The sequence below is a fragment of the Natrix helvetica genome (assembly GCF_964273705.1).
Source record: "Natrix helvetica genome assembly, chromosome: W".
NCBI lineage: Eukaryota > Metazoa > Chordata > Lepidosauria > Squamata > Natricidae > Natrix > Natrix helvetica.
Genome location: NC_138555.1, coordinates 76,385,045 through 76,410,588, shown reverse-complemented (window position 1 = coordinate 76,410,588; position 25,544 = coordinate 76,385,045). Strand labels below are relative to the sequence as shown.

Genomic DNA, 25,544 nt, shown 5'->3' with positions numbered 1-25,544 from the left:
GAAGCAACTTAGAACTGAGGAGAAACTTCCTGACAGTTAGAACAATTCATCAGTGGAACAGCTTGCCTCCAGAAGTTGTGAATGCCCCAACACTGGAAGTCTTTAAGAAGATGTTGGATAGCCATTTGTCTGAAACGGTATAGGGTTTCCTGCCTAGGCAGGGGGTTGGACTAGAAGACCTCCAAGGTCCCTTCCAACTCTACTATTGTATTGTATTGTATTGTATTGTATTGTATTGTAAGAACTGGGGGAGACAGGATAGCAGTGTTCCAATATCTCAGGGGTTGCCACAAAGAAGAGGGAGTCAAACTATTCTCCAAGGCACCTGAGGGTAGAACAAGAAGCAATGGGTGGAAACTAATCAAGGAGAGAAGCAACTTAGAACTGAGGAGAAACTTCCTGACAGTTAGAACAGTTAATCAGTGGAACAGCAGTTGCCTCCAAAAGTTGTGAATGCCCCAACACTGGAAGTTTTAAAGATGAGATTGGACAACCATTTGTCAGAAATGATACAGGGTTTCCTGCCTGAAGAGGGTTGGACTAGAAGATCTCCAGGGTCCTTTTCAATTGTTATTCTATTCCTTTCCTATTCCACTTCCTATTCTATTCTATTTCCTATTCTTATTCTATTTCCCATTCCTATTCCATTCCATTCTATTTGCTATTCCTATTCCATTCCCTATTCCATTCCTTTCTATTCTATTTTCTAAATTCTATTCTAATTTTCTGTTCTACTCAACTCTATTCCATACTCCATTTCCTATTCCATTCTCTGTTCTATTCTATTCTATCCGACTCCACTTCATTCCATTCCATCTATTCTATTCTATCCGACTCCACTTCATTCCATTCCATCTATTCTATTCTATCCCACTCCACTGCATTCCATTCTATCTAATCTATCCCATTCCACTGCATTCCATTCCATCTAATCTATTCTATTCCATTCTACTGTATTCCTTTCCATCTATTCTATTCTATTCTATCCCACTCCACTGCATTCCATCTATTCTATTCCATTCCACTGCATTCCATTTCATCTATTCTATTCTATCCCACTCCACTGCATTCCATTCCATCTATTCTATCCCACTCCACTGCATTCCATTCCATTCATTCTATTCTATCCCACTCCACTGCATTCCATTCCATCTATTCTATTCTATTCTATCCCACTCCACTGCATTTCATTTCATTCCATGTAATCTATTCTATTCTATCCCATTCCACTGCATTCCATTCCATTCATTCTATTCTATCCCAGTCCACTGCATTCCATTCCATCTATTCTATTCTATTCTATCCCACTCCACTGCATTTCATTTCATTCCATGTAATCTATTCTATTCTATCCCATTCCACTGCATTCCATTTATTCTATTCTATCCCATTCCACTGCATTCCATTCCATCTATTCTATCCCATTCCACTGCATTCCATCTATTCTATTCTATCCCATTCCACTGCATTCCATTCCATCTATTCTATCCCACTCCACTGCATTCCATTCCATCTATTCTATTCCATTCTTATTCTATTCTATTCCACTCCACTGCATTCCATTCCATCTATTCTATTCTATTCTATTCTATCCAACTCCACTGCATTCCATCTAATCTATTCTATTCCATTCCCATTTCCTATTCTCTAAATTCTATATTCTATTCTAATTTTCTACTCTACTCTACTTTTACCTGGCTTAGCAAAGGAAATTCTGGTCCCAATTAAAAGTCCAGCTACGGATATTTTGCAAACAGTCATGAGAAAATGTTCGTAAGTCACTTTTTTTCAGTGATGTTGTACTTTCAAAAAGGTCCCTAAATGAACAGCTGTAAATCAAGGACTACCTGCGCTCGCTTCTCCATCGGAATAGCAATAGAAGGACAGTGGCTACAATCAGTGGGATTTCCCTTTCAGTCTGGAGAAAGCAAAGAAGACCCTCAACACAGCTCAACGGACGCCTGCGGAAATTCACCAAAAGGAGTTTTTTTATTTTCCCCACGCCGTTTTTTGTTTGTTTGTTTGTTTTTAATTTGGAATTAGAAAAAAAAAATATTCAGTCACCGGGTGTGACCTACAGAGTTTGCATATTTCCATTGTCAAACTTACTTTTTTTTTCTCCCTCTCACACCCCACCCCGCTTTTATTGTTTGCCCCCCTCCCCCCGTTAAGGCCAATAGTGTCTTCTGATTTTTTTTGCCGTATTTTTAATTCTCCCCAAAACCCTGCCTTCTTCAGAAGAAAAAAAAAAGAAAAAGAAAAAAGAAAGGGGGAAAAAATGAAAAATTGGATTAGGTCGCTCCGTTTTAGGTTGTTTTTTCCCTTTTCCTTTTTTTTTTCCATTTGTTACATTGTGCCTCCTTCCCCCTTCGCGCAGGGGTTAGTGGCGGGAAGGGGAGGGGAGAAGAGATGGAGTCGGTGTGGGAGTGGGGTCTTAACTCGCGCTCTTGTGGACATACACACACACACGCTCTCGCTCACAGAAATCACAGTTTAAAACCTGGGAAGGACGACGAGGACTAGTAGTCACCGAAATAGGGAAAGTCGAAGACAATCTCTGCCTCGGCTGGTCAACGATTGCGTTATTTTCCCTTGTCAAAGTCCAAAACGAGGGGAAGGAAGGACAAAGGGGAAGGGGAGAAACGGGGAGCCGGGAGATGGGAAACAGCTGAAAATGAGTTGAAGAAGTGGAGGGGAAAAAAAAAACACATTTCCAGACTCCCGAGAGGGGTGGAAGAGGAAGAAGAGGGGGACGAAGGCTGCTAGTTGCCAAAGTCGCTAAGTGCTACACCTGCTTTTCAAGTGAGCCTTTCACCCACCGCGAGTCAGAATCTCATTCCTAGATCTTCGCGCACACACAAACACCCCCCCTCTCCTTCCTCCCTCCAGTTTTGGTCCTCCCCAGCTTCAAATTCACTAGGAGAGCCCAGGAAACAAAGTTAAAGCTGCTTCTGGACATCCGAAAGCAGAGAGCGTGAAGGTTTGGGTGGGCGAGGAACTGTGCTTCGACTTCGACAAGTCCGAAACACCCCCCCATCTCCCCGCCTCCAGCTCTTCCGAGGACATCTGGATGCGTGAATAAGTCCACCGCCGGACCCACGTCACCCTGGGAAGAAAAAGGAACTGGGCAGGAAAAGTTTGGGACTTACTCCTTTCACGGCGGAGAGGCGGAAGCGGGTGGGGAGGTCTAGCGAGGAGTTTAATGCCCTGAAATCTGGCAAACGGGAGAAGGGGTGGGGAACCCGCTAGCTGCACGAGTCTCCTTCAACATACGTGTGCTTGCAACCTGGCCTACTTTTGGCTCCACGAGAAGAAAAGAATAGGAGAGGCTATGGCTTTTTTTGATCGGTTAACGGTTTCGCACAGTCATGGAGAGGAGGAGTGCAGGCGACGGGGACAAGTGAGGGAGTCTCGGAGAGCAAGAGGCGGCCGGCGGCAGGGAGCTGATGGTACCATGGAGTGCTCCCCCCTTTCCTGCCATGGCCACGACGCTTTGCCTGGCAAGCCAGTCGTGGCGCTGCCTGAACCTCAAAACTTCTTAGGCCCCCAAACCGACGCCTGCTTAGGGACCACGCCGGTGCCGAAAATGGGGAACTCTTCGGCGCTGCTCACGTCCGGGGCCTGAAACGAAAAGATGAGAGTCAAATTCAGAGAAGATGATTTCCAGAGGTGGGATTGAAACATTTTAGCAACTGGTTCTCTGCCCGGTTGCTCGCTGGGCGTGGCCTCTTCAACCTCCTACACCACCTTTTTTTGGGGGGGGGGGGTTTCATCCTCCCCAGTCTCTAGAGGCTTTTCTGGGAGGGTGAAAATGGCCTTCCCTGAGCTCCGGATGCCGGAAATGCCCCCATTTTTTGCCCTTCCAGAGCCTCCATGCAGGACCTGGCATCCAAAATGGGCTGCGTGGAGATTCCTGGAAAGGAAGGGATGGGCGAGGCCAGCCACTCCTTTCAACTACAGGTTCGGCGAACCAGATGTAAAATTCGCATCTGGTTTGCCCGAATCGGCTGAATCCCATCCCTGGTGATTTCCTTATTAGGCAGCCCCCCAAATGAAGAATGTACAGGTAGCCCTCGACTTACAACCCATTCTTTAGTGACCGTCCAACGTTATGATGACATCAGAAAAAGTGACCTGTGACTGTTTTTCACAGTTACGACCTTTCCAGCAACCCCACAATCCTGCGATCAAAATTCAACTGGTTCATATGTATGCCATTCACGGGTCCCAGAGTCATGTCATTGGTGCGACCTTCTGACAATAGGGAGTCCCGATTCACTTAACAATTGGGTTACTAACTTATCAAGGTCTCATTCACTTAACAACGGAGGCAGGGATGGTTGTAAGACGGGGCAAAACGCATTTCACATCTGCCTCACTTAACAACCTAAATTTTGGGCTCCGTTGTGGTCGTAAATAGAGGACTCCCTGTACTCTGGATGTCCTGCATGAAAGACGTTAGTGCAATACTAGTCCTTTTCTTCAACTGTGTCTATTCCGGTCAGCGATGGCAAGAGCGTGACATTTAAAAATAAAATCAATCAATCAATCAATCAATCCTTCCTTCCTTCCTTCCTTCCTTCCTTCCTTCCTTCCTTCCCTGTCTTTTAGATGGCAGCCCAAGAGAAGAGGCTCTCATGTGAATAAAGAATAAATGATGGGGAGTTTTATTCAGTAACTAGCTGATAACCTGGCGTTGCCCGGGTATTTATTTATTGGGGGGGGGGGGGATGTCCAGACCAAACATAATTTCTAATGTTGGATTTTCCCCCTTACCAGAGGGAGCCTCCCTGTGGAGTACTGTGAAGCCGTTACCGTGCACTGCACAGTAAGTCATTTTACGGCAGTACAGTAGAAGCCATTTTAAGGCACAACATGTTGTATCTTAACAGAACAGACACCCCGAGGGCCTTTAGGGGTGCCTTACCCCCCACAGTATTTGTTTCCAGAGAATAAGTCATCTGTGTATCAAGTTTGGTTGAAATTGCTTGAGGCGTTCCAGAGTTCTGCTGGAAAATACACCCATACAGCCATTTTTATAGAGAGAGATGAAGTAAGAAATTAAACACGTTTCCACACAAGGCAGGTAGACCTTAACTTACAACGACAATTGAGCCCAACATTTCTGTTGCTAAGGGAGACATTTCTCCCCATTTTACAGCCTTTCTTCTCATTGTTGTTAAGTGAACCACTGCTACAGTTGAGAAGTCAGTAACACGGTTGTTAAGGGAACCTGGCTTTTCCCATTGACTTTGCCCGTTCAGAAGGTCGCAAAAGAGGATCGCGTGACCCCGGGATACGTGGGGGGAAATGCTGCAAGGGTTGTTAAGTGTGCAAAATGGTTGTAAGTCCCTTTTGCACTGCTGTTTCAACTCTGGACAGTCACTGAATGAATTGCTGCCAGTTGTGGGCTCTCGGTATTTCTTTTTCGAATTCTCAATTCCACCTTTCTCAAAATAATAACAACAACAGTAAAGGTAAAGCACATATGTACTAGTCCGCTCCCAACTCTAGGGGGTGGTGCTTATCTCCGTTTCAAAGCCGAAGGGCCAGCGCTGTCCGAAGACGTCTCCGTGGTCATGTGGCCGGCATGACTAAATGCCGAAGGCCCACGGAACGCTGTTACCTTCCCACCAAAGGTGGTTCCTATTTTTCTACTTGCATTTTTTACGTGCTTTCGAATTGCTAGGTTGGCAGAAGCTGGGACAAGTAACGGATGCTCACACCGTTATGCGATGCTAGGGATTCGAACCGTCAAACTGCCGACCTTTCTGATAGACGAGCTCAGTAATATAGAACAACAGTAATATAGACCATCTGCCTATCTTGGGTCTTTGGGAAGGACTCACAAGGTGGATAAAAATGACAAATCCAGTCTAAACATCTGGCTCCTGGGCAACCAACCACTAATAATTTAGAATTTGAAAGCTGGCTGTTTGAGCCCTACAGCCCTTTAATAAGATCTGACGCTGGTCAAATGGTCAAACTATAAGTGAATGAGGGACCACCGGCGGTGTTGAGCCCAACCTTGTTGCCCGATGCATTCCAGGGGGCGTCACGCACTACAAAGCCCTTGGTGGGGCCCCGAGGCTCCTCTTCCAAGCGGGAGGGGGGCTTCATGTAAGCAGCCATGGTTTCCGTTTCCACCACATCCATCATCTGCAAGGAGACAGCTGTCCGTTAAGAACCTGCAAATAACTCCCAAACTTCTGCTGGCTTTTCTGTGAGATGGACAACTATACAAATGATAGATTAGATAGATTAGATAGATTAGATAGATTAGATAGATTAGATAGATTAGATAGATTAGATAGATTAGATGATAGATAGATATAGTGATAAAGATTAGATAGCTAGATTAGACAGACAGACAAATAGAGACAGATGATAGAGAGCGAGATAGAGAGATTAGATACAGACAGACAGAGACAGATGATAGAGAGCGAGATAGATACATAGAGATTAGATAGATAGACAGACAGACAGACAGACAGATGACAGAGCGAGATAGATAGATAGATGATAGATAGATAGATAGATAGATAGATAGATAGATAGATAGATAGATAGATAGATAGATAGATATTAGGTAGGTAGGTAGACACAGACAAATAGAGATGACAGAGAGCAAGATTCAGAGAGATATTAGATAGATGATAGATAGATAGATAGATAGATAGATAGATAGATAGATAGATAGATAGATAGATGATAGACAGACAGACAGACATTAGATAGATAGATAGATAGAGAGATAGAAAGATAGAAAGAAAGAAAAAGAGACACAGACAAATAGAGACAGATGATAGAGAGCGAGATACAGAGATAGAGAGATAGAGAGAAAGAGATAGGTAGACAGACAGACAAATAGAGATGACAGAGAGCAAGATATAGAGAGATATTAGATAGATAGATAGATAGATAGATAGATAGATAGATAGGTAGGTAGGTAGGTAGGTAGGTAGGTAGGTAGGTAGGTAGGTAGACACAGACAAATAGAATGACAGAGAGCAAGATTCAGAGAGATATTAGATAAATCATAGATAGATAGATAGATAGATAGATAGATAGATAGATAGATAGATAGATAGATAGATGATAGGTAGATAGATAGACAGACAAGACAAACAAATTAGATAGATAGAAAGAGAGACACACAGACAAATAGAGACAGATGATAGAGAGCAAGATAGAGATGATAGAGATAGATAGATAGATAGATAGATAGATAGATAGATAGATAGATAGATAGATAGATAGAAAGATAGATAGATAGATAGATAGATAGATAGATGATAGATAGGTAGGTAGGTAGGTAGATATACAGACAGAAAGACAAACAGGAGAGAGAGAGAGAGAGAGAGAGAGAGAGAGAGATCAGGGGTGTGAAACTCCTGCATCATGCACTGGACACGGCCACCCCTGGTTTAGCGAAGGGAGGGGGAAAGTTCCGATACGTCACATGACGACGACATGACAACATGAGTTTGACACCCCTGATATAGACGATAAATGATATTCATAAGATTGATAGATGATAAACAGATGATAGCTAGTATATATAGCAGTAGGTAGCTGATAGACAATAGCTAGATGATAGCTGGATGAAATCATGCCTGTTTTTGTCCTCTTAAGTGAAATTCAGCTCAGAATTTTGGTTCCAAGAAGAACCAGACAAGATGCCTTTGGAATCCGCCACTGGAGTCGGGCATTCATCACAATTGCCACGTCATAAATTGTGAGGCTGAGCACTTTGTAAAGAACAAACCTTCAGACTGATTCATACCAGTGATTTACAAGCTCATTCCACCACTTTGCCCTGCAAGCAATTCGTTGGCTCAGTGGTGGTCGGTGATTAAAACACATAAGGAATATCGCTCCTGCGGCCTTGAGTCCAGAAGCAGTTCCATAAGTGGGAGGCGTAGACATTTTGATGAGGTACCAACATTTAGTACTGTAAGGACCGCTCCTGAGTGAAGGAGTGGCACGTCTGCCAGTTTGAACTGAGGTAATGGAATGTGAGGCAACTGGCAGTCGGAACAGAGTTCTTTTCAGGTGGGGAGGGAGAGTAGACCTCCTTAGCATTAGAGGGTGTGAATTATTGTATAAGAAGTGCTAATGATCTGATGGTCATTTCGAAACACCCTTTCTTAGCGAGAAGCCAAGAGGAACATGTATGCTAAATTTCAAGTTTGTAGTCTTTACAGTTCTAGAGATTTTGTGATGAGTGGTTAACAGCAGGGATCCCCAACCTTGACGGCTTGTGGACTTCAACTCCCAGAATCCTTCAACCAGCATTGAATTCTGGGAGTTGAAGTCCACAAGTCATAAAGTTACCAAGGCTGGTTAATAGTATGAAGGAATTCCTTGCCCGAAGAGGTTTATAGGCTAAGGAGTTGCCTTCATTTGAAAATGCTATCAACAACAGTCCAGCAGCTCCAGAAGAATCAGGGCAGGGAAGTTCAGGCATATTGTCCTTCTCGGCTTCCTTTAGTGTAGGAGTCTCAAACTCAAGGCCCGTGATATGGTGGGATCCGGCCCGCAGGGGCCACCCTGGTCTACCCAATGTGAAGAGGAAAGATCGAGCCAGCCCGGCTTCGGCCCGGTCTACCCAACGCAAAGAGGAAACATGCCAACAATTTGGGGAGTGGTGTCAAACTAGCCACGCCCACCCAGTTGGCCACGCCCCCCCAAGTTAACCCCAGCCCTGATGCGGGCCTCAAGAAAATTGAGTTTGACACCCCTGTCCTAACAGATGAACAGCTGATGGGGAAATTCTGAAGCAGCAGAGCAAAAGGATGCCTTCCCTTCTACTCCCTCGGTTCATTTCAACCGGTTTTTCAGCGGCTTCCCCCCTCAATACCCCCCCCCCCAAAAAACCCATGCAAATTCCCTCTCACATATTCCTCTTCCAGGTTAAGCATGTGGTCGATGGCGTCATCCACGTTTTCGGGCAGCCCCGTCACCGTGACTCTATCTGGGTCGCTGGCACCCGGCTGCGGAAAGCGGATATCCACCTGCCGAGAGGAAAAAGCTCTTTTGAAATAAACCTGGATCCGCCAAGAGACCGAAAAAAATCCCAGAGGTTTAGATCAGGGGTCTCCAAACGTGGCAACTTTAAGCCTGGTGGGCTTCCAGAATTCCCTGGCTGGGGGATTCTGGGAGTTGAAGTTTACCAGGCTTAAATTTGCCAAGGTTGGAGACCCCTGCTATAGACCAAATGGGGAACTTAAAATGGCAGACAACCACACTTGTCCTGTGGCCCAAATAAACACACCAAGTCAAGCTCAACTCGAAGGAAATGTTACTTCGGAGAAAAGCGGAGAGATTTTTCTTTCCACCGATAAAGGGGGGTAAAAAAAACCCAGGCTTCCATTTCACTCAGACATCCTTGTTGTACAAGTAGTCCTTGACTTACGACCGCAATGGGGACCCCAAATTTCTGTCACGAAGCGAGACAGAGTTGTTAAGTGAGTTGCGTTGTTCAGCGAATCAGTTTTTAGGTTAGAAGAAACACGGGTCGTGAAGGGGCTCCCCAACCCCTCGGCTTTTCTTGCCGGAAGATCACAAAAAAAGAGTATCGTGGGGCTCTGTGATCGTCCTAAGTCTGTTGCCAAACCTCTGAATTTCGATCGCATGACGAGGAGGATGCTGCAACGGTCGTTAAGTGTGAAAAACGGTCACAAGTCACTTTGTTTTCCAGCGCCGTTTGTAGCTTTGAATGGTCACTAAATCATCATCGTCTTTTAACGACCCCATAATCCCTTGCAGGTTGGAGTGTGGGCAACTGAATGGAGCTAGCAGAGTGTTTTAATGGCCAGATGCCCTTCCTGTTGCCAATGCGGAGTTTTGTTAAGCAGATATATTCTCAATGTTAAGCAGAATATATTGTTAAGCAGATATATTCTCAATGTATCCCCAACAAAGATGATTAGGGGACTGGAGGCTAAAACATATGAGGAATGGTTGCAGGAACTGGGTATGTCTAGTTTAATGAAAAGAAGGACTAGGGGAGACATGATAGCAGTCAGTGACGTGCGGTGAGGTTTATGGCTGGTGAGATCATCAAACCGCGTGGTTGCCCTGATCGCACGGGCACAGCCCGACTGGAGAAGTTTCTCTTCTCAGAAATGTCAGAAAGGGACAGGCAGGCTGCCACAGCTCCACTGAGAAGACATTTCTGAGAAGAGAAACTTCTCCTTTCTCCTCCTTCCCCCCCCCCTTCTAGCACTGATGATGTTACCTAGGCATTTTTTGCATCGGGCGAGCCCAGGATCCGTGCAAGGGGAATGGGACCACGTGTGCAGGAGGCTCCTCAGTGCCAGCCTCAGATCAGCGCGAGCCGCGGTCCCCTTCCCCTGCACACGTGGTCCCATTCCCTTCCTTCCTGAGCCAACATGAAGGGGACCGCGGCTGCGCTGATCTGAGGCTGGCGCTGAGGAGCCTCCTGCACACATGATCCCTTTCCCCTTGCAAGGATCCTGGGCTCGCGTGATGCAAAGAATGGCGAGATCGGCGCACTTGGGGCTGCTGCTGCGATGTCCAGGGAGGCTAAACCAAGCCGTGCGCCTCTCCCAGCCACTTTCGCGGCTTTCCGGAGTAATTTTTTTTTATTTTCATGATGAGAGAGGTGAGACTCTGCCTCCCCTGCCCCCCCTGACTGCATGTCACTGATAGCAGTCTTCCAATATCTCAGGGGTTGCCACAAAGAAGAGGGAGTCAAACTATTCTCCAAGGCACCTGAGGGTAGAAAAAGAAGCAATGGGTGGAAACTAATCAAGGAGAGAAGCAACTTAGAACTGAGGAGAAATTTCCTGACAGTGAGGACAATCAATCAGTGGAACAGAAGTTGCCTCCAGAAGTTGTGAATGCCCCAACACTGGAAGTCTTTAAGAAGATGTTGGATAGCCATTTGTCTGAAACGGTACAGGGATTCCTGCCTAGGCAGGGGGTTGGACTAGAAGACCTCCAAGGCCCCTTCCAACTCTGCTATTGTATTGTATTGTATTGCATGTGCCCAGAGAGAGAAATATCTGCCTCTACCTAGGATCAAACTCACAGCCTCCTGGTTGTGAGGCGAGAGCTCCACCTCTAGGCTACTGCGCCACTCCTTTGAATGGTCACTAAATGAACTCTTGTTTAAGACCAGGGCTACCTGTAGTAGATGGACAGAGGAGAAACCCAGATGGGGCAACATGACTTTATGACTCCCCCCCCCCCAAATTCCCTGGGAGGGGAAAGTCCCTGCCGTGCTTGTCTCCCACCTCGCTCTAAGCCTGACCCCCTACCCGGAATTCTTCCATGAGTTTGCGGATGGCTTTGCCTCTCCCACCGATGATGCGGGCGTGGACTCGGTGATCCAGGCGGACATCTTCGCTGACCATCTCCTCGAGATCGGCGACAATTTTCAAGATGGCGTCTCGGGCAGCCTCGGTGTTTTTCTCGTAGCCGGTGATTGTGATGAGATCCTTAAGGGGAGGGCATGAAAGCAGCAGGAAAGAGAAGTAATTTAGATCCCCGGCCTTGGCCGCTCCCCGCGTTTTATCGCTACGCATTTTAACATCGGTCTTTAGCTGCTCGGGAAGGGAGCTAAAGCAATCTTGGCTTTCTGTGGGGAAACGTGGCCCATCTCCTCATTGGGATGCCAGCTAGGTATTTCTCAGCCACTGTTCTGACCGAGGTTTCCCAAGAGCATGAAGGAGACTCCTTGTCCCAGCAAAAAACCCTTTTATTCATTTATAGGGAATTCTGCTCATTCACAGCTGGGAAAATATTTTCAAAGGAGGATTTACAGTCACAGACCTTCTCTGGCTTGGAGAGCTGACAGGCTGATATCTGCAAAACTTGGCAAGGAGTCTTGAAGAGTCACGGACCAATTAAATGAACTAATTGTCTCCTGCAAACTCCACTCCCTTTTCGCTCCTCTTTTCTTTCCTCTGGGAGGGACCATTCATTGTCCACCTGTGGCCTTACTCCCAAGTCGACCCCTGTTCGTTAGCCGTTCCCTTCGTCCGGCAACTCTGCGCATGCGAACACTGGGAACAGGCTCCAGCTGTTCCTCTGCCTCAGTGATGTCTGACTCCGAAGGCAGCTGATAACTGGCATACGGCTCTGGCCCCCTCTCTGCCTCCGACACACAGCCCTCATCAGAGCCTTCCCCAGACTCCAGGACTGGCCCATGTTCCTCCCCAACCTCCTCACTGTCCGAATCTGCTGCCAGCTCCACTGGCGGGCCACAACAGCCACCCTTCTTTGAGGCCACACACTCAAAGAGGGGGAGACCCCTACCTGATGCTCGTCCCCTTTGTCGGGGAACTGGACAGTGACATCGTGGTCCTTACGGATCTGGGAAATGACCGCTCCTTTTTTGCCGATGATCTTGGGGTGGTACTTAGGCTCCACGCTCACCGTCAGCTTGAACCCTCGCAGGGCCTAAGGAGAAGAGGATACCAGTAGGGTTTTTTTGGAGGGGGGTGGTTGTGTGCAGCTGGAGAGGCCCTGCCACTCTTTTGGGGGAGACAGACAGGGCAAGTTCTGACTTGATGTACCTGATTTTTTTTTGGTAAGCAGAAGTATTTTTGTACACATATTTCATGTTTGGTATAAAGGGAAATCAGAAACAGCTTCACTTCTTTTTACTTTTTCTTGTTGTGCTTTCTTTCCTTTTTTCATTCCTTCCATCATTGCCTCCCTCTTTCCCTTCCTCATTCCTTTCTTTCCTTCCTTTTTCCTCTGCCTTCCTTCCTTTTTTCCTTCCTTTCTCCCTCCATTCCACTCCCCCTTCCTTCCTCCATTCCCTCCTCTTCCTTTCTCTCTTCCTCATTCATTCCTTTCTTCCTCCCTCCCTCTCTTTTTCCTCTGCCTCCTTCCCTTCCTAGTTTCCTTTCTTCCTTCCTCCCTTCTTTCTCATTGCCATCTCCTTCCTTCCTTCCTTGAATTGTTTCAACTTCTACCCTCAAAACAACGCTATAGAGCACTGCACACCAGAACGAGACACAAGAACATTTTTTTCTCAAATGCCATCACTCTGCTAAACAAATACTTCCTTCAACACTGTCAAACTATTTACTAAGTTTGCACTACTATTAATCTTCTTATCGTTCCTATCACCCATCTCCTCAGACTTATGACTGTATGACTGTAACTTTGCTTGTATCTTTACGATTTATATTGATATTGATAGTTTCCAGATTACTTAGTTGTACCCTATGACTATCACTAAGTGTTGCACCTTATGATTTGTGATGAATGCATCTTGTCTTTTCATGTACCCTGAGAACCTATGCACCAAAGACAAATTCCTTTGTGTCCAATCACACTTGGCCAATAAAGAATTCTATTCTATTCTAATTCTATTCCATTCCATTCATTCCATTTTCTATTCCATTCCATTTTTTCTATTCTAATTCTATTCCATTCCATTCCATTCATTCCATTTTCTATTCCATTCCATTTTTTTCTATTCTATTCCATTCCATTCATTCCATTTTCCATTCCATTCATTCCATTTTCTATTCCATTTTTTCTATTCTATTCTAATTCTATTCTATTCCATTCCATTCATTCCATTTTTTCTATTCCATTCCATTCCTTCCATTTTCTATTCCATTCCATTTTTTCTATTCTATTCTAATTCTATTCCATTCCATTCCATTTTCCATTCCATTCCATTCATTCCATTTTCTATTCCATTCCATTTTTTCTATTCTATTCTAATTCTATTCCATTCCATTCCATTCATTCCATTTTTTTCTATTCCATTCCATTCATTCCATTTTCTATTCCATTCCATTTTTTCTATTCTGTTCTGTTCTGTTCTGTTCTTCTATTCTATTCTATTCTATTCTATTCTATTCTATTCTATTCTATTATTCTATTCCATACCATTCCACTCCATTCATTCCATTTTCTATTCCATTCCATTCCTCCATCCAATTGGTATTAGTTTAGTGCTTTTTTTTTTGTTCCTTAATTATTATTATTTTTAAAGGGGAAGTACCCGATCTTCTTGCTCAGCCTGCAGCTCTCTGACTCTGTCCAGGAGACCGGCCTTGGCTCGTTCGACATTGGGCACCAGGCCGGTGACTTTGATGATATCTGACTGCTGCTCGGGCTGCGGCACTGAGATGGTCACCTGTAGAATGGGAAACAGTCATGTTTTAAAAAATGAAAAGAGGACGGATGTGATTCATTTCATGAGAGGTACTGTCGTCAAATCAGCCTGCTAGAGTGGTATCTGTTGTAGAACGAAGCGGGGAGTGTGATCTCGGTTACCCGTATTTTCTGGACTATAAGACGCACCCATCCGCCCAAAATTGGGCGGAAATGTTTTTGCGTCTTATAGAGCGAATGTTGTTGAAGCCCCGCCGGCCCCCACCTTTCGGCCTCTGCCTCCCAACAATTTGCCTCCTTGCAGCAAATAGCAAACAGCCTGGTCAGAACAGCCTGATTTAGCATGAACAGCTGATTGGAGGTTGGATCGGCTTCACAGAATACCTCCAATCAGCTGTTCCAGGCTGCGGGGATCACTGCCGCCGCCCATCACCACCTCTGCGCGCCCCATTTTCGGCCTCCGCGCGTCCCATTTTTAGCCCTACAGGCCACAGAGATTGCCGCCTCCTATTGCTGCCGATCCCCACCGTCAGGAACAGGCCAAAAACGAGATGTGCAGAGGCCAAAAATGGGGCACGTGGAGGCAGAGATGGGTGGCAGCCTGGAACAGCTGATTGGAGGTATTCTGGGAGGCCGATCCAACCACCAATCAGCTGCTTGTGCTAAGTCAGGCTGTGCTGAAGCTGATCAGGATGTTTGATGCAAGGAGGCAGAGGCAGATTTTTTTTTCTTGTTTTCCTCCCCAAAAGCGGGTGCATTTTATAGTCCGAAAAATACAGTATTTATTAATCAAGATGTTTGAAGTCCTAATTTCAAATTTCAGAATTTTTTGCTTTCTCCAAACAGAAATTAGTAGAGCAAAGAATGTGCCAAGCTAGAACCCACCGTATTTTTCGGAGTATACGACGCACCGGAGTATAAGATCAAGGTTTTAAAGAGGCAAAAAAAAAAAAAAAAAGCAGGTCGGTAGATGGAGGGATAGAGAGAGAAAGAGGGAGAGGCGGGCTAGATAGTATCTTCAGTGGTGGGCTTCACATTTTGTTATAATCAGTTCACTCCACCCACGCCCGCTCACTTCGCACATGTGCTTCGCTCACGCATGGACCTTCCGCCTCAAAAACATGCCTAAATAGGACGGCACAGAGCAGGGGCAAGGGGGCAGGCCAACACGTGATTTCTGCTACTGGTTCAGGGAAATCGGTCTGGACCAGCTGAATACCACTTCTGAACATCTTCAATGGAGTTTAGGGGATGTCTGTTATACTGCTTATAAGGTCTTTGTGTGGTCAGTAGGTCTTGTGATGGGGAGGTCACGTCTAGTGAGGGTCATGTCAAGTGAGGGTCTTATGATGGGTCACATGTGGGTCATGTCAAGTGAGATTCTTGTTATGGGTCAGGTGTGGGTCATGTCAAGTGAGGGACTTGTAATGGGATGTCCCCTAAATTCCACTTAAGATGTTACCTACCGTATTTTTCAGAGTATAAGACGCACCTTTCCCCCCCTAAAAGAGGGTGAAAATTTGGGCGCATCTTATACACTGAATGTAGCCCCACCCACCCACCGCCCCCAACCCTTTGGCCTCTGCCTCCCAGCAATTTACCACTTTGCAGCAAACGGGGGCTTGCGGAGGCTTCAATAAGCTATAGCAATCCCTGCAGCCTGTAACAGCTGATGATCGGGAGAAATTGAAAGTGAAACTTGCTGTTTGCTCCACGTGGAAAATTTCTGGGAGGCAGGTTTTTTTTTCCTTGTGCTAATCAGGCTGTTTGCTGCAAGGAGGTAAGTCAACAACTCTAAATGCCTATAGAATGTTCAAATTATTAGACTTATTTTTTAAAGACTGCTTATTATTATTCTAGACAACTTGACAAAATGAAGAAGCTTTTTAAGATAAATGCTTGATCTGAAGAAGCCCCGTGCTATTGTTTTAAAAAATGCTATTCTTTTAAATAGCAGAGAATAACTCTATTTCCAGGAAGCACATCAATTTTAACAGCATCTGTGCAAGTATAGTCTGAAATAGAACACTACACACAGGGTACATTGTCTGTACTGTTTGTTGCAAGGAGGCAAATTGCTGGGAGGCAGAGGCAGATATTTTTCCCTTGTTTTCCTCCCCGAAATCTAGGTGCGACTTATATTTAGGAGCGTCTTATATTCCCAAAAATATGGTAGCTTGGTAATGAAACTTTTGGAAACCTGAGATACGTATTAGGGCTCTTCACTGAAGCCGCCGGGCCTTCGGTAGACCCGTTGGGCCTGTTTTTCGCCATCCGCAGGCTCCAGGTGTTTTCCTGAAGCCTGGGGAGGACAAAAACGCCCTCTCCCGCCCTCTGGAAGGCCGAAAATCCGCTGGCCTGGATGCTCATGCGTGCAGGAGCTGACACAGGGCAATGCCTCACATGCCCTCAGATATGACTCCATATCTGAGGTGGCACGGGTGCCATAGGTTCGCCCTCACGGCCATAAACTGTGTGGCCAATCATAGGTTTAATGCTAAAAGGGGAAAGACTAAGCAGTGCAAAGGGTTTGCCACGTTTGTTATATAACATAACTGTGGTGGCCCAGCAGGATCCGGTTGAGCTGCTGATGGACTCGGATAGCGAGGAACCATATGAGTCTGCCCTGGACGATGTGGAGGACCCTGTGCAGGGTTCAGACTCAGAACAGGGACCAGAGAGGCTGGTTAGCCACCAGGAGGCGCCTGAGGCATGGAGCAGTGGGGAGGATCAAAGGCAGTTTGTCCCTGATGCTAGATTGAGAAGGGCTGAGAAACGGTAGCAGCAACTCCGTAGGCAGACTCACAGAAGATGATTAAGCATAGGTGGTTGTGGATTGGCCCCTCCCAAGAGAGATTATAGGTGAGGCGTTGGGAGGGGACATTTGCAGGAAACAACCGTTCGAATTAGTAGTTAAGAAAATCCATGTATTCAAGCCGTGTCTATTCGTTTGGACTATCTGCGTGGCTTCATTTGAATTATCTGGGTTCCTGCAGAGTTAATCTATTGAACGTGAGTTGTCTGGGCCCTCAGCCAAAGGATTTGTTATCTCAGTAATTAAACAGTGGCAAACAGCCAAGCCTGTGTTCTGGTTTATTCACAGGCGTGGAGAGGGGGGGTCAGAACACATAACTATGGGGGAGAAGACACGTATTTCCGATGAATCCTCAGTGCTGCTACACAGAATCTGGCCACTTGCTCTGTAGTTACCGTATTTTTCGGAGGATAAGACGCACCAAGGTTTCGAAGAGGCAAATTAAAAAAAAAAAGGTTCTGCACTCTGCATAAAGCAGGATAAAAATGTGAATTAAAATATAAAAGTCAGACGTGGCAGAAGGGAGAGATAAAAGCCTGCTTGTAAGACGCGTACAAAAACAGGAAAATGTCATAAAGCCCTAAACCATAGAAGTCCAGTAAAAGTTCCAGTAAAAGTTCTTAGGTCCAATGTCCAAAACCATAGAATTCAGCTAAAGTTCGTACAGAGACACGCAGTCCGTACCTCTGGCCCAAGACAAAAGGAGAAGTAAGACAATATCTACTTATAAGGCTTCTTTCCTCAAGGTAACCAGTAAGAAATGAGATGTGTTTCCGTCTTACGCTGCCTTTGAGAATGTATAAGAATGTATGCTTCGATGATAAGGGTTGTTCAGAACTTGCAATACTAGACTTCGAGTAGTTTTCTGAACCTGGCGGCCAATAAACTTCTCCTTGAATCCCGAGATGTTGAAGCCCTGTCATTTTCTGCAACATGCAACTTCCCAAAAACGGCCCGTTTTTCGCGAAAACGGCCTTGGTTTTTTTTTTTTTTTAAAAGGGCAAAAATAGCCTTTAGGAGGCTTGTAGAGTGTGCCGGGGGGGGGGGGGAAACAAGCAAAGAATGGCCCGTTCTTCATGAAAACGGGCCCGTTTTTTGTCAAAAAAAGGGCATTAGGAAGCTTATAGAGTGCTCCTGGGGGCTGGGAGGGCAAAATTGAGGGAAAAATAGCCCCTCTTTTGCTCATTTCTGCCCTCCCCAGCCCCCAGGAGCTCTCTGAAATCCTCCTACAAGCTATGCATGGCCATTTTGGTGAAGGGGGCATTTCGGGCGGCAAAAAAATGCTGTATTCGGTGTATAAGACGCACCCAGATGTTCAGCTTCTTTTTTTTGAGGGAAAAAGGTGGGTCATATACTCCAAAAAATACAGTATCTACCGTTCATCCTTAAGCAGCCATTGGAGATAAGCAGTGTCGGAATAGCCAGAATACCTAGCAGTTATTTTAGAATTATGTATTTTCAGTGATGTGCGGTGAGGTTTATGGCTGGTGAGGCACTGACCCAGTGGTGGGTTTCAAATTTTTTTAGACTTGTGGGCTTCAACTCCCAGAATTCCACAGCCAGGCATGCTCAGTTCCGATTGAAAGCGACAACATTTGTTTTTCTCCTTTGCGAAAGAAGATTCCTTCTTTTTCTTCTCCCTTCCCCTCCTTCCTCCCTCTCTCCCTCCCTTCCCCCTCTTCTCAAACACACACACACACACACACAGAAGTTGGATTGGACTACACACACTTCCCCCAGCCCCGGAAGAATCCAGCCCAACTTCACTGATTACAGGTTTGAAAAGGCAACGTGGCTCTGCCTGCAATCAAACTACACTTTGAAGTTTGAAGTTTGAATTCCTCCCCTTCCCTCCGACCCACGCGTACCTTTTCCAGCTGTTTCAGAGAGGATTTCAACTCTGCTCTTGCCTCGGGTCCTCTGAAGAAGCCCCGCCCAAATGGGGCGCCCTCTACTATGAGGCAGGAGAACTGCGTGCCTCACCTACGTCAGTAATTTTTAGGCTTTTAACCCTTGCTTAACTCTGCTCGAGTGATCATAAAACGCCTAAAGTCAGACTAGATGAGGCATGCAGTTCTCCTGCCTCATAGTAGAGGGCGCTTTTTTAGAGGCTTTATTAAACCGTTAAGCAGAGTCATCCATGGTGAGGCAGCAACTAGCTCAGCCTGACCTCGGCTCTCGCCTTTTTCCTTTTACATTTTTTTTCCTTTTCATGATGACAGTGGTGAGGCTGTGCCTCCCCTGCCTCCCCTGACTGCACGTCACTGTGTATTTTCCAAATTGCTATGTAAAAGAAACTAGTATGTGACGCACAGTTTCCATCTCTCCTGAGCCGCAGGAACAGAGTCTTTCAGCCAATGGTATCTTTTGATATTTGCCACATGGGATGGCCAATTCTGGGGAAATCATCTTTTTAGCAACGATTTTACCTTTTCAGCATTCCATTTATTGTCCTTTTCAGTCTCTTATAAAGGGCCGGACATTTTTGACATTGTGTAAGCCCGCTTATGTCGCCTTGTGGATGTGTTCCCACATTGTCTGTCTTCCTCAGGGTACCAACCTATGCTGCGCTATTATCACAAGCCCTGGGTATGTGAATCAGCTCTGCTTCAGAAGACTGCCGTAAAACGAACAATTCTGCAAAGCAGCAGGAAACCAGAATGCGAAACTCACTCAGCATTAAAAGCAGGGGTGAAATGCTACTGATTCAGGCCGCTTCGCCCGAACCGGTAGTAAAAAATGCTACCGTTCGCCCGAACCGGTAGTAAAAAATGCTACCGTTCGCCCGAACCGGTAGTAAAAAGATGCTTAACAAAGTAAAAAAAAAAAAAAAAGTTCTGACAAATAGCTGTGTGCTGCGCGATGAGATGAACTTTTTTAAAACTTTTTTTTTTAGCATTTGGGGTCCTTTTTTGCTCCGAGGAGGCTTCTCTGGAGCCTGTTAGGTCAAAAACGGGGGAGGGGAGTGCTGCAGAAGAAAGAAAGGAAAGAAGAAAGAAAGGAAAGAAGAAAAGGGAGGGATGGAAGAAAAAGAAAGAAAGAAAGGAAAGAAAGGGAGGGATGGAAGAAAAAGACAGAAAGAAAGAGAAAGAAAGAGAAAGAAAGAAAGAAAGAAAGAAAGAAAGAAAGAAAGAAAGAAAGAAAGAAAGAAAGAAAGAAGGAAGGAAGATGGAAAAAAATGGAAGGAAGGAAGGAAGGAAGGAAGGAAGGAAGGAAGGAAGGAAGGAAGGATACTAGACACAGCTTCAGAGGATACCTTGAAAGAGCACAGCAATCCAGGGCTGGAAGGGACCCAGAGGTCATCTAGTCCAACCCCCTGCTCCAGCAGGACATTGTTAAAGTGAGTTTCTTTATTTTGACACCCACCCCCGTCACATCATTACATAGCCACACCCACCCAGTCACATGACCCCCACCAAGCCACGCCCACAGAACCTGTAGAGAGAAAAAAATAGATTTCACCACTGGTTAAAAGTCTGTCAAAACCCACCCTTCGATTAAGAGTGCAGGTTCGCAAGTTGGATCGTCTCCCTCTTACCTCGTATTCTTCCATCATCTTGCGAATGCCCGCTCCCTTTTGCCGAATGATGTAGCGATGCAGATCAAAAGGAACGTCAACATCCATGGTGATGGGTACCAGAGCCTAAGGAGAGAGGAACGTAGCAGATCCAAAAGCTAATGGCAGAGCAGTTTGTACTTTTGATGTCTTGGTAATGCTGGGAGTCCTCGGCTTACGACCACGATTGAGCCCAAAATATTGATTGCTAAGCAAGACCTTTGTTGAGTGAACTTTGCTCCACTATACCCTCTGCCTGGGCCCAGTCTAGCAAAACAAAGGAACAAGGAAAGGAGTCCACGAAACAAAGAACAAACAGTGAGTCCACAAAACAAGGAACAAGGTAATGAGTTCACGAAGTCAGGAAGAAGGTACTGAGTTCACAAGTAAGGTAGAAGCAAGCAGTCCTGCAAACGCCAAATATCTGTGCTGGGATACCAAACTCTACCAATTAAGCGTTTGTTCCCAATGGCCCTTCCCACAGCATCTTCTTAAGTCTGTCCCCAGGTGTGCCTTGTGAAGAGAGGCAGGGCGCTATCCTCCCAAGTTGTCGGGAAAGCCAGCGCTGTTCTTGCCTTCTCTCCACTCTCCGTGCTCAAGGATCAGGAGAGGGTGGTCCTTGCTCATCGCCTGAGCTCTGTCTCTCGTGTTCAATGCTTAATCTCTCGATCATCCTGTCACCTCCCGAGTTGTTGGGTAAGCCTGTGCTTTTCTCGCCTTCTCTCCACTCTCCGTGCTCAAGGATCAGGAGAGGGTGGTCGCTGCTCATCGCCTGAGCTCTGTCTCTCATGTTCACTCCTTAGTCTCTCTTAATCATCCTGCCCCCATTCTTCCCTGCCTACAAGTTGTCCCAATCCCAATCCTGAAAGGCCCTGGCCTGCTTCTCCCCACATTCCTCCGAAGCCAACAAAGCCATCCCCTCAATCTCCGTCGGCTCCAGTTTTATCTTATCTTCCTCCGCAGATTCAGGTTTCGACAGGGGGCATGACATGAGGACCACCTTGCAACTCACCTTGCAGCATTGGTCAAAAGGGCCCAGCAGAGAATATACTACCTGAGACTTCTCAGGAAACAACTACTGAATGAAAAACTGCTGTTGACCTTTGAGCGCTGCACCTTCGAGTATATTTTAACTTACTGCACATGTGTGTGGTTTGCCAATTGCACAGTGGCAGATAGGACAGCGCTCCAGAGGGTCAACGTCATTGCCCAGAAGATCATGGGTTGCCCTCTCCCCTCTTTGGAAGAGCTTTATAGCTCCCGCTGCCTTAAGAAAGTTCGAAACATTCTTGAAGATCCATCCCATGCTGGGCACTTTTTTTTTTGAACTATTACCATCTGGCAGACGGTACAGGATAATAAAAACAAGGATAAACAAGCTGAAAAACAGCTTCTCTCCCAGGGCAGTAACCATATTGAATTCTACGGTATAGTGCCGGGATGGCGAACCTATGGCACGCATGACTTCCGGTTTGCTTGTAGGGTCGTTTTTTTGCCCTCCAGAGCCTTCAGGGAAGCCTCCGGAAGGCCCCTGAAGGCTCTGGAGGGCTAAAACTGGCCCTAGGAGCAAACCGGAAATCTGTTCCTGAACTTCCAGATTGCCCGGAGGGCTGGTTTGCTGCGCTCCGGAGCCTTTAGGGAAGCTCCTGAAGCCTCCGGGGGGGGGGAGGCTGTTTTCGCCCTCCCCAGGCTCCTATAAAGCCTCTGGAGCTCGGGGAGGGCAAAAAAAGCATGCCAAAAATGGGGGGGGGGAGCGCTGGTCATGCGCGCATACGCACTGGGGTCGTGCGCATTGCATTATGGGTGTGGCATGCCTGCACACGACCTCCCCCTGTGCTCCCGCACTTTTGGCATGCGAGCCAAAAAAGGTTCGCCATCACTGGTATAGTGCAATATCGGGTTTTCAATTTCAGTTATATAGAATGTAAAGGTTGTATGTTTGCGTTTTTATTTTTATCATTGTAATGTACGCTGAAGACAGCATTTAATCTCATTGTACCATGCGCAATGACAATAAAGTACATTAAACTAAACCTGTATAACGTTTCCTTCGTGGTGAAATATTTCTCTTATTTCGCACCTCTAGCAGGTAACTGGCAGGAAATCCAACTTGGTCTAGGCTACCCAGCAGAATACAGAACCTAAGGCCAATCTAACACCCCGCTAAAAACTAGCCAGATGCTTTCTCCGGTTAAAAAACAGGTTGGGAAACCAATGAGGTCACGTGGACAGGTGGGTAGGACTAAACAGCTAAAGACAAAGCAAGTTTTTCCCGAATCAAGTAGGAAGGCAAGATCCTAACCAGCAGAGCTGCCCGGGCAGCCTTGCACTTCTCCTTGCGTCCGGAAATGAGGATGATGTCACATTTGCGAGGACTTGTGTCCAGTTCGGGCATCACATCGCCATTTTCCTGAGACTGTGCTTCTGAACCTGCTTGCGAGGAGAAAAAAAAATACATTAAAATAAAAGAGGAGCTTTAAAAAAAAAAACACACTCACCACAAAGGAGAGACAATGATAACAATGTATATATAGGTATGGGTACAACATGGGGAAATTGGATGTAAATTGTAAACAGTGATTTGGAAAGGAAGATTAGAAACCTTTGTTACTAAATGTTATTGATGTTTAGCTAGAATAGGCCATGAGGAATAGTGTTATTGAGATACTAGAAATAGCAAATGAGATGCCAGTATGTGGTTATGTCTTGCATTTTGGTATGTTTTATGATGAAGGACGTTTAAACAATTAAACGAGAATGGGGGTAGGATGATGGTAATATGTACAAATATATTTGATTTAAAATACCAGAATTAATATAAATCATGGGTGACTGTGAAAGAAAGGCATGAACATTTTTTGTAACCAACTGATACACCTTCGACAGTATGTAAAGAAAGAGGATTTTTTGTGTTGTGTCTGTTTTGAAAAATAAAAATAATCTTTTAAATAATAATTTAAAAAAACGCACTCACCGTCCTAAGTTTCTTCCTGGATTTTTGGGGGGGCGGGGGGAGCAGGGGAGTTTGAAAACTACGTCGCCCATCCCCCACACCTCACCCCACCCACCTGAATTGTCGTCTCGCTCCGGGAACTTGACGAGGACATCGTGATCCCGTGTGATCTGTTGCACCTTGTAACCTTTCGTCCCCATGACGACTCGATGGTACCGCTGAGGGATGACGCATTCCAGGACCACCTGGGCCTCCTGCGGAAGGTGAGAAATCCAAGCCCAGGCGCTGGTTTATATATTTATCAAGATTTTCATCTCACCTTCATTACTTTGTCGGAAACGCAAGGCGGCGAATGTTACAATAAAGGCAGTCCTCGTCTTACAACAGTTCATTCGGGGATCGTTCGGGAGTGACAACGGCACTGAAAAAGAATGACTGATTACCGTTTTTCTCACTGGCAGCAACCGCAACCTCCTCGCAGGATCAAAACTCAGATGCTCGGCAACTGACTCATACATATGGCCGCTGCTGGGTCTCGAAGTTGTGCGATCACCTTTTGCAAACTGCATCTTTTGCAAAGTGTGTCTGTGTGTTTGTGTGTGCGTGTCCGAGGTGGTATTCAGCCGGTTCGGACCTGTTCACCCAAACCGGTAGCGAAAAAAGGCAGGTGGGCCCACCACCACCCCGCCCCGGCTCTGTGCCGTCCTATTTAGGCACATCTTTGGAGCCGGGCGCATGCGTGGAAAGTGACCGTGCGAGCAAAAGCGCATGCAAAGCGAGCAGGTGGCGAACCAGTGATAACAAAATATGAAGCCCACTGCTGGTGTGTACGTACACACATACAGTGTGTATGTGTGTGTATAGATATGAAATTCTGTTGTCTCTGTCTCAAAAGGAAATGTATACCCATGTATATACATAACACAAATATACACATGCTATACACATGTCTATGTGCACGCAAACACATATATGTACACATGTATATTCATATACACACAAAGATATATTCTCTCTGTAAGTGTGTGTGTACATACACACATAGTGTAGTCTGTGTGTGTGTATGTATGTATGTATGTATGTATGTATGTATATGTACATACATACATACATACATACATACATACATACATACATACATACATGCTGGTCTTGTTGTTGTATTCGGGTCTTTTCCCATGTAAGATTGAGATTGACTTGGCAACGTTTCAGCAAGGTTTCACTCACCATCTTCAGGCTGGGTTTTGGGCTTAAAGTGTGATCAGAGCTGCTGTCTTTCTATAAATCTTGGTGGGGATGTGTGGAATGCTGGCTTTGTTTCAGTAAGTGGAATGATTGGTCGTGTGGTTGTATCATGATTGGTGCTGATTGGTGCTGGCTGTGTGCCCGTTGTTGTTTTGTGTTGTAACCGCCTGGGTGGTGGGTGGGGCTCGTTTGTTGACTAGGGCTGGTTTCCTGATGTCTGGTAGGCGGGAAGTATCATCACGTTTATTCATGTTGTAGGGGTGGTTCTCTATTTCGATAGCTTCCATAATTATTCTCTTGTTGAAGTGTTCTGTTTTGGAGATTATCCTGGTTCCTTCAAAATTAATTTCATGAGTTGATCTGTGCAGCGTGGTGATGGGATTGTGAGTTTAACCCCGCCCACCACACCCACCATCCAGACCATTACAACACAAAACAACAACGGACACACAGCTAGCACCAATCCTGATACAACCACACAGCCAATCAATCCATTTACTGAAACAAAGCCAGCACTCCACACACCCCCACCAAGATTTATAGAAAGACGGCAGCTCCGATCACACTTTAAGCCCAAAACCCAGCCTGAAGATGGCGAGTGAGACCTTGCTGAAACGTTGCCAAGACACTCTCAATCTTACACGGGAAAAGACCCGAATACAACAAGACCAGCGTACCTACACCAAGCGTGTATATAGCATGTATGCGTGTCTCTATGTATATGTATGTGTATGTATGTATGTATATATGTGTGTATATATATATATATATATATATATATATATATATATATATATATATATATATACACACACACACACACACACACACACTCATTGTGTGTGTGTGTGTGTGTGTGTACT

General features: G+C 45.7%; 1 protein-coding gene across 1 annotated transcript in view; it reads right to left on the bottom strand.

Moving 5' to 3' along the window:
- Positions 1-1,970: 1,970 nt before the first annotated feature.
- LOC309400703 (vigilin-like) overlaps positions 1,971-25,544 on the bottom strand; it is a 110,329-nt gene continuing 86,755 nt past the window's right edge. Inside the window, exons 20-28 of the mRNA XM_081969333.1 lie at positions 23,552-23,690; positions 22,786-22,913; positions 20,466-20,570; positions 14,000-14,134; positions 12,289-12,432; positions 11,289-11,468; positions 8,901-9,017; positions 6,028-6,159; positions 1,971-3,621 (exon numbers count right to left, since the gene is read on the bottom strand). Of these exons, the coding sequence (XP_081825459.1) occupies positions 3,529-3,621; positions 6,028-6,159; positions 8,901-9,017; positions 11,289-11,468; positions 12,289-12,432; positions 14,000-14,134; positions 20,466-20,570; positions 22,786-22,913; positions 23,552-23,690 (1,173 nt within the window). The 3' untranslated portion in view covers positions 1,971-3,528. The remainder of the gene's footprint in view (positions 3,622-6,027; positions 6,160-8,900; positions 9,018-11,288; positions 11,469-12,288; positions 12,433-13,999; positions 14,135-20,465; positions 20,571-22,785; positions 22,914-23,551; positions 23,691-25,544) is intronic.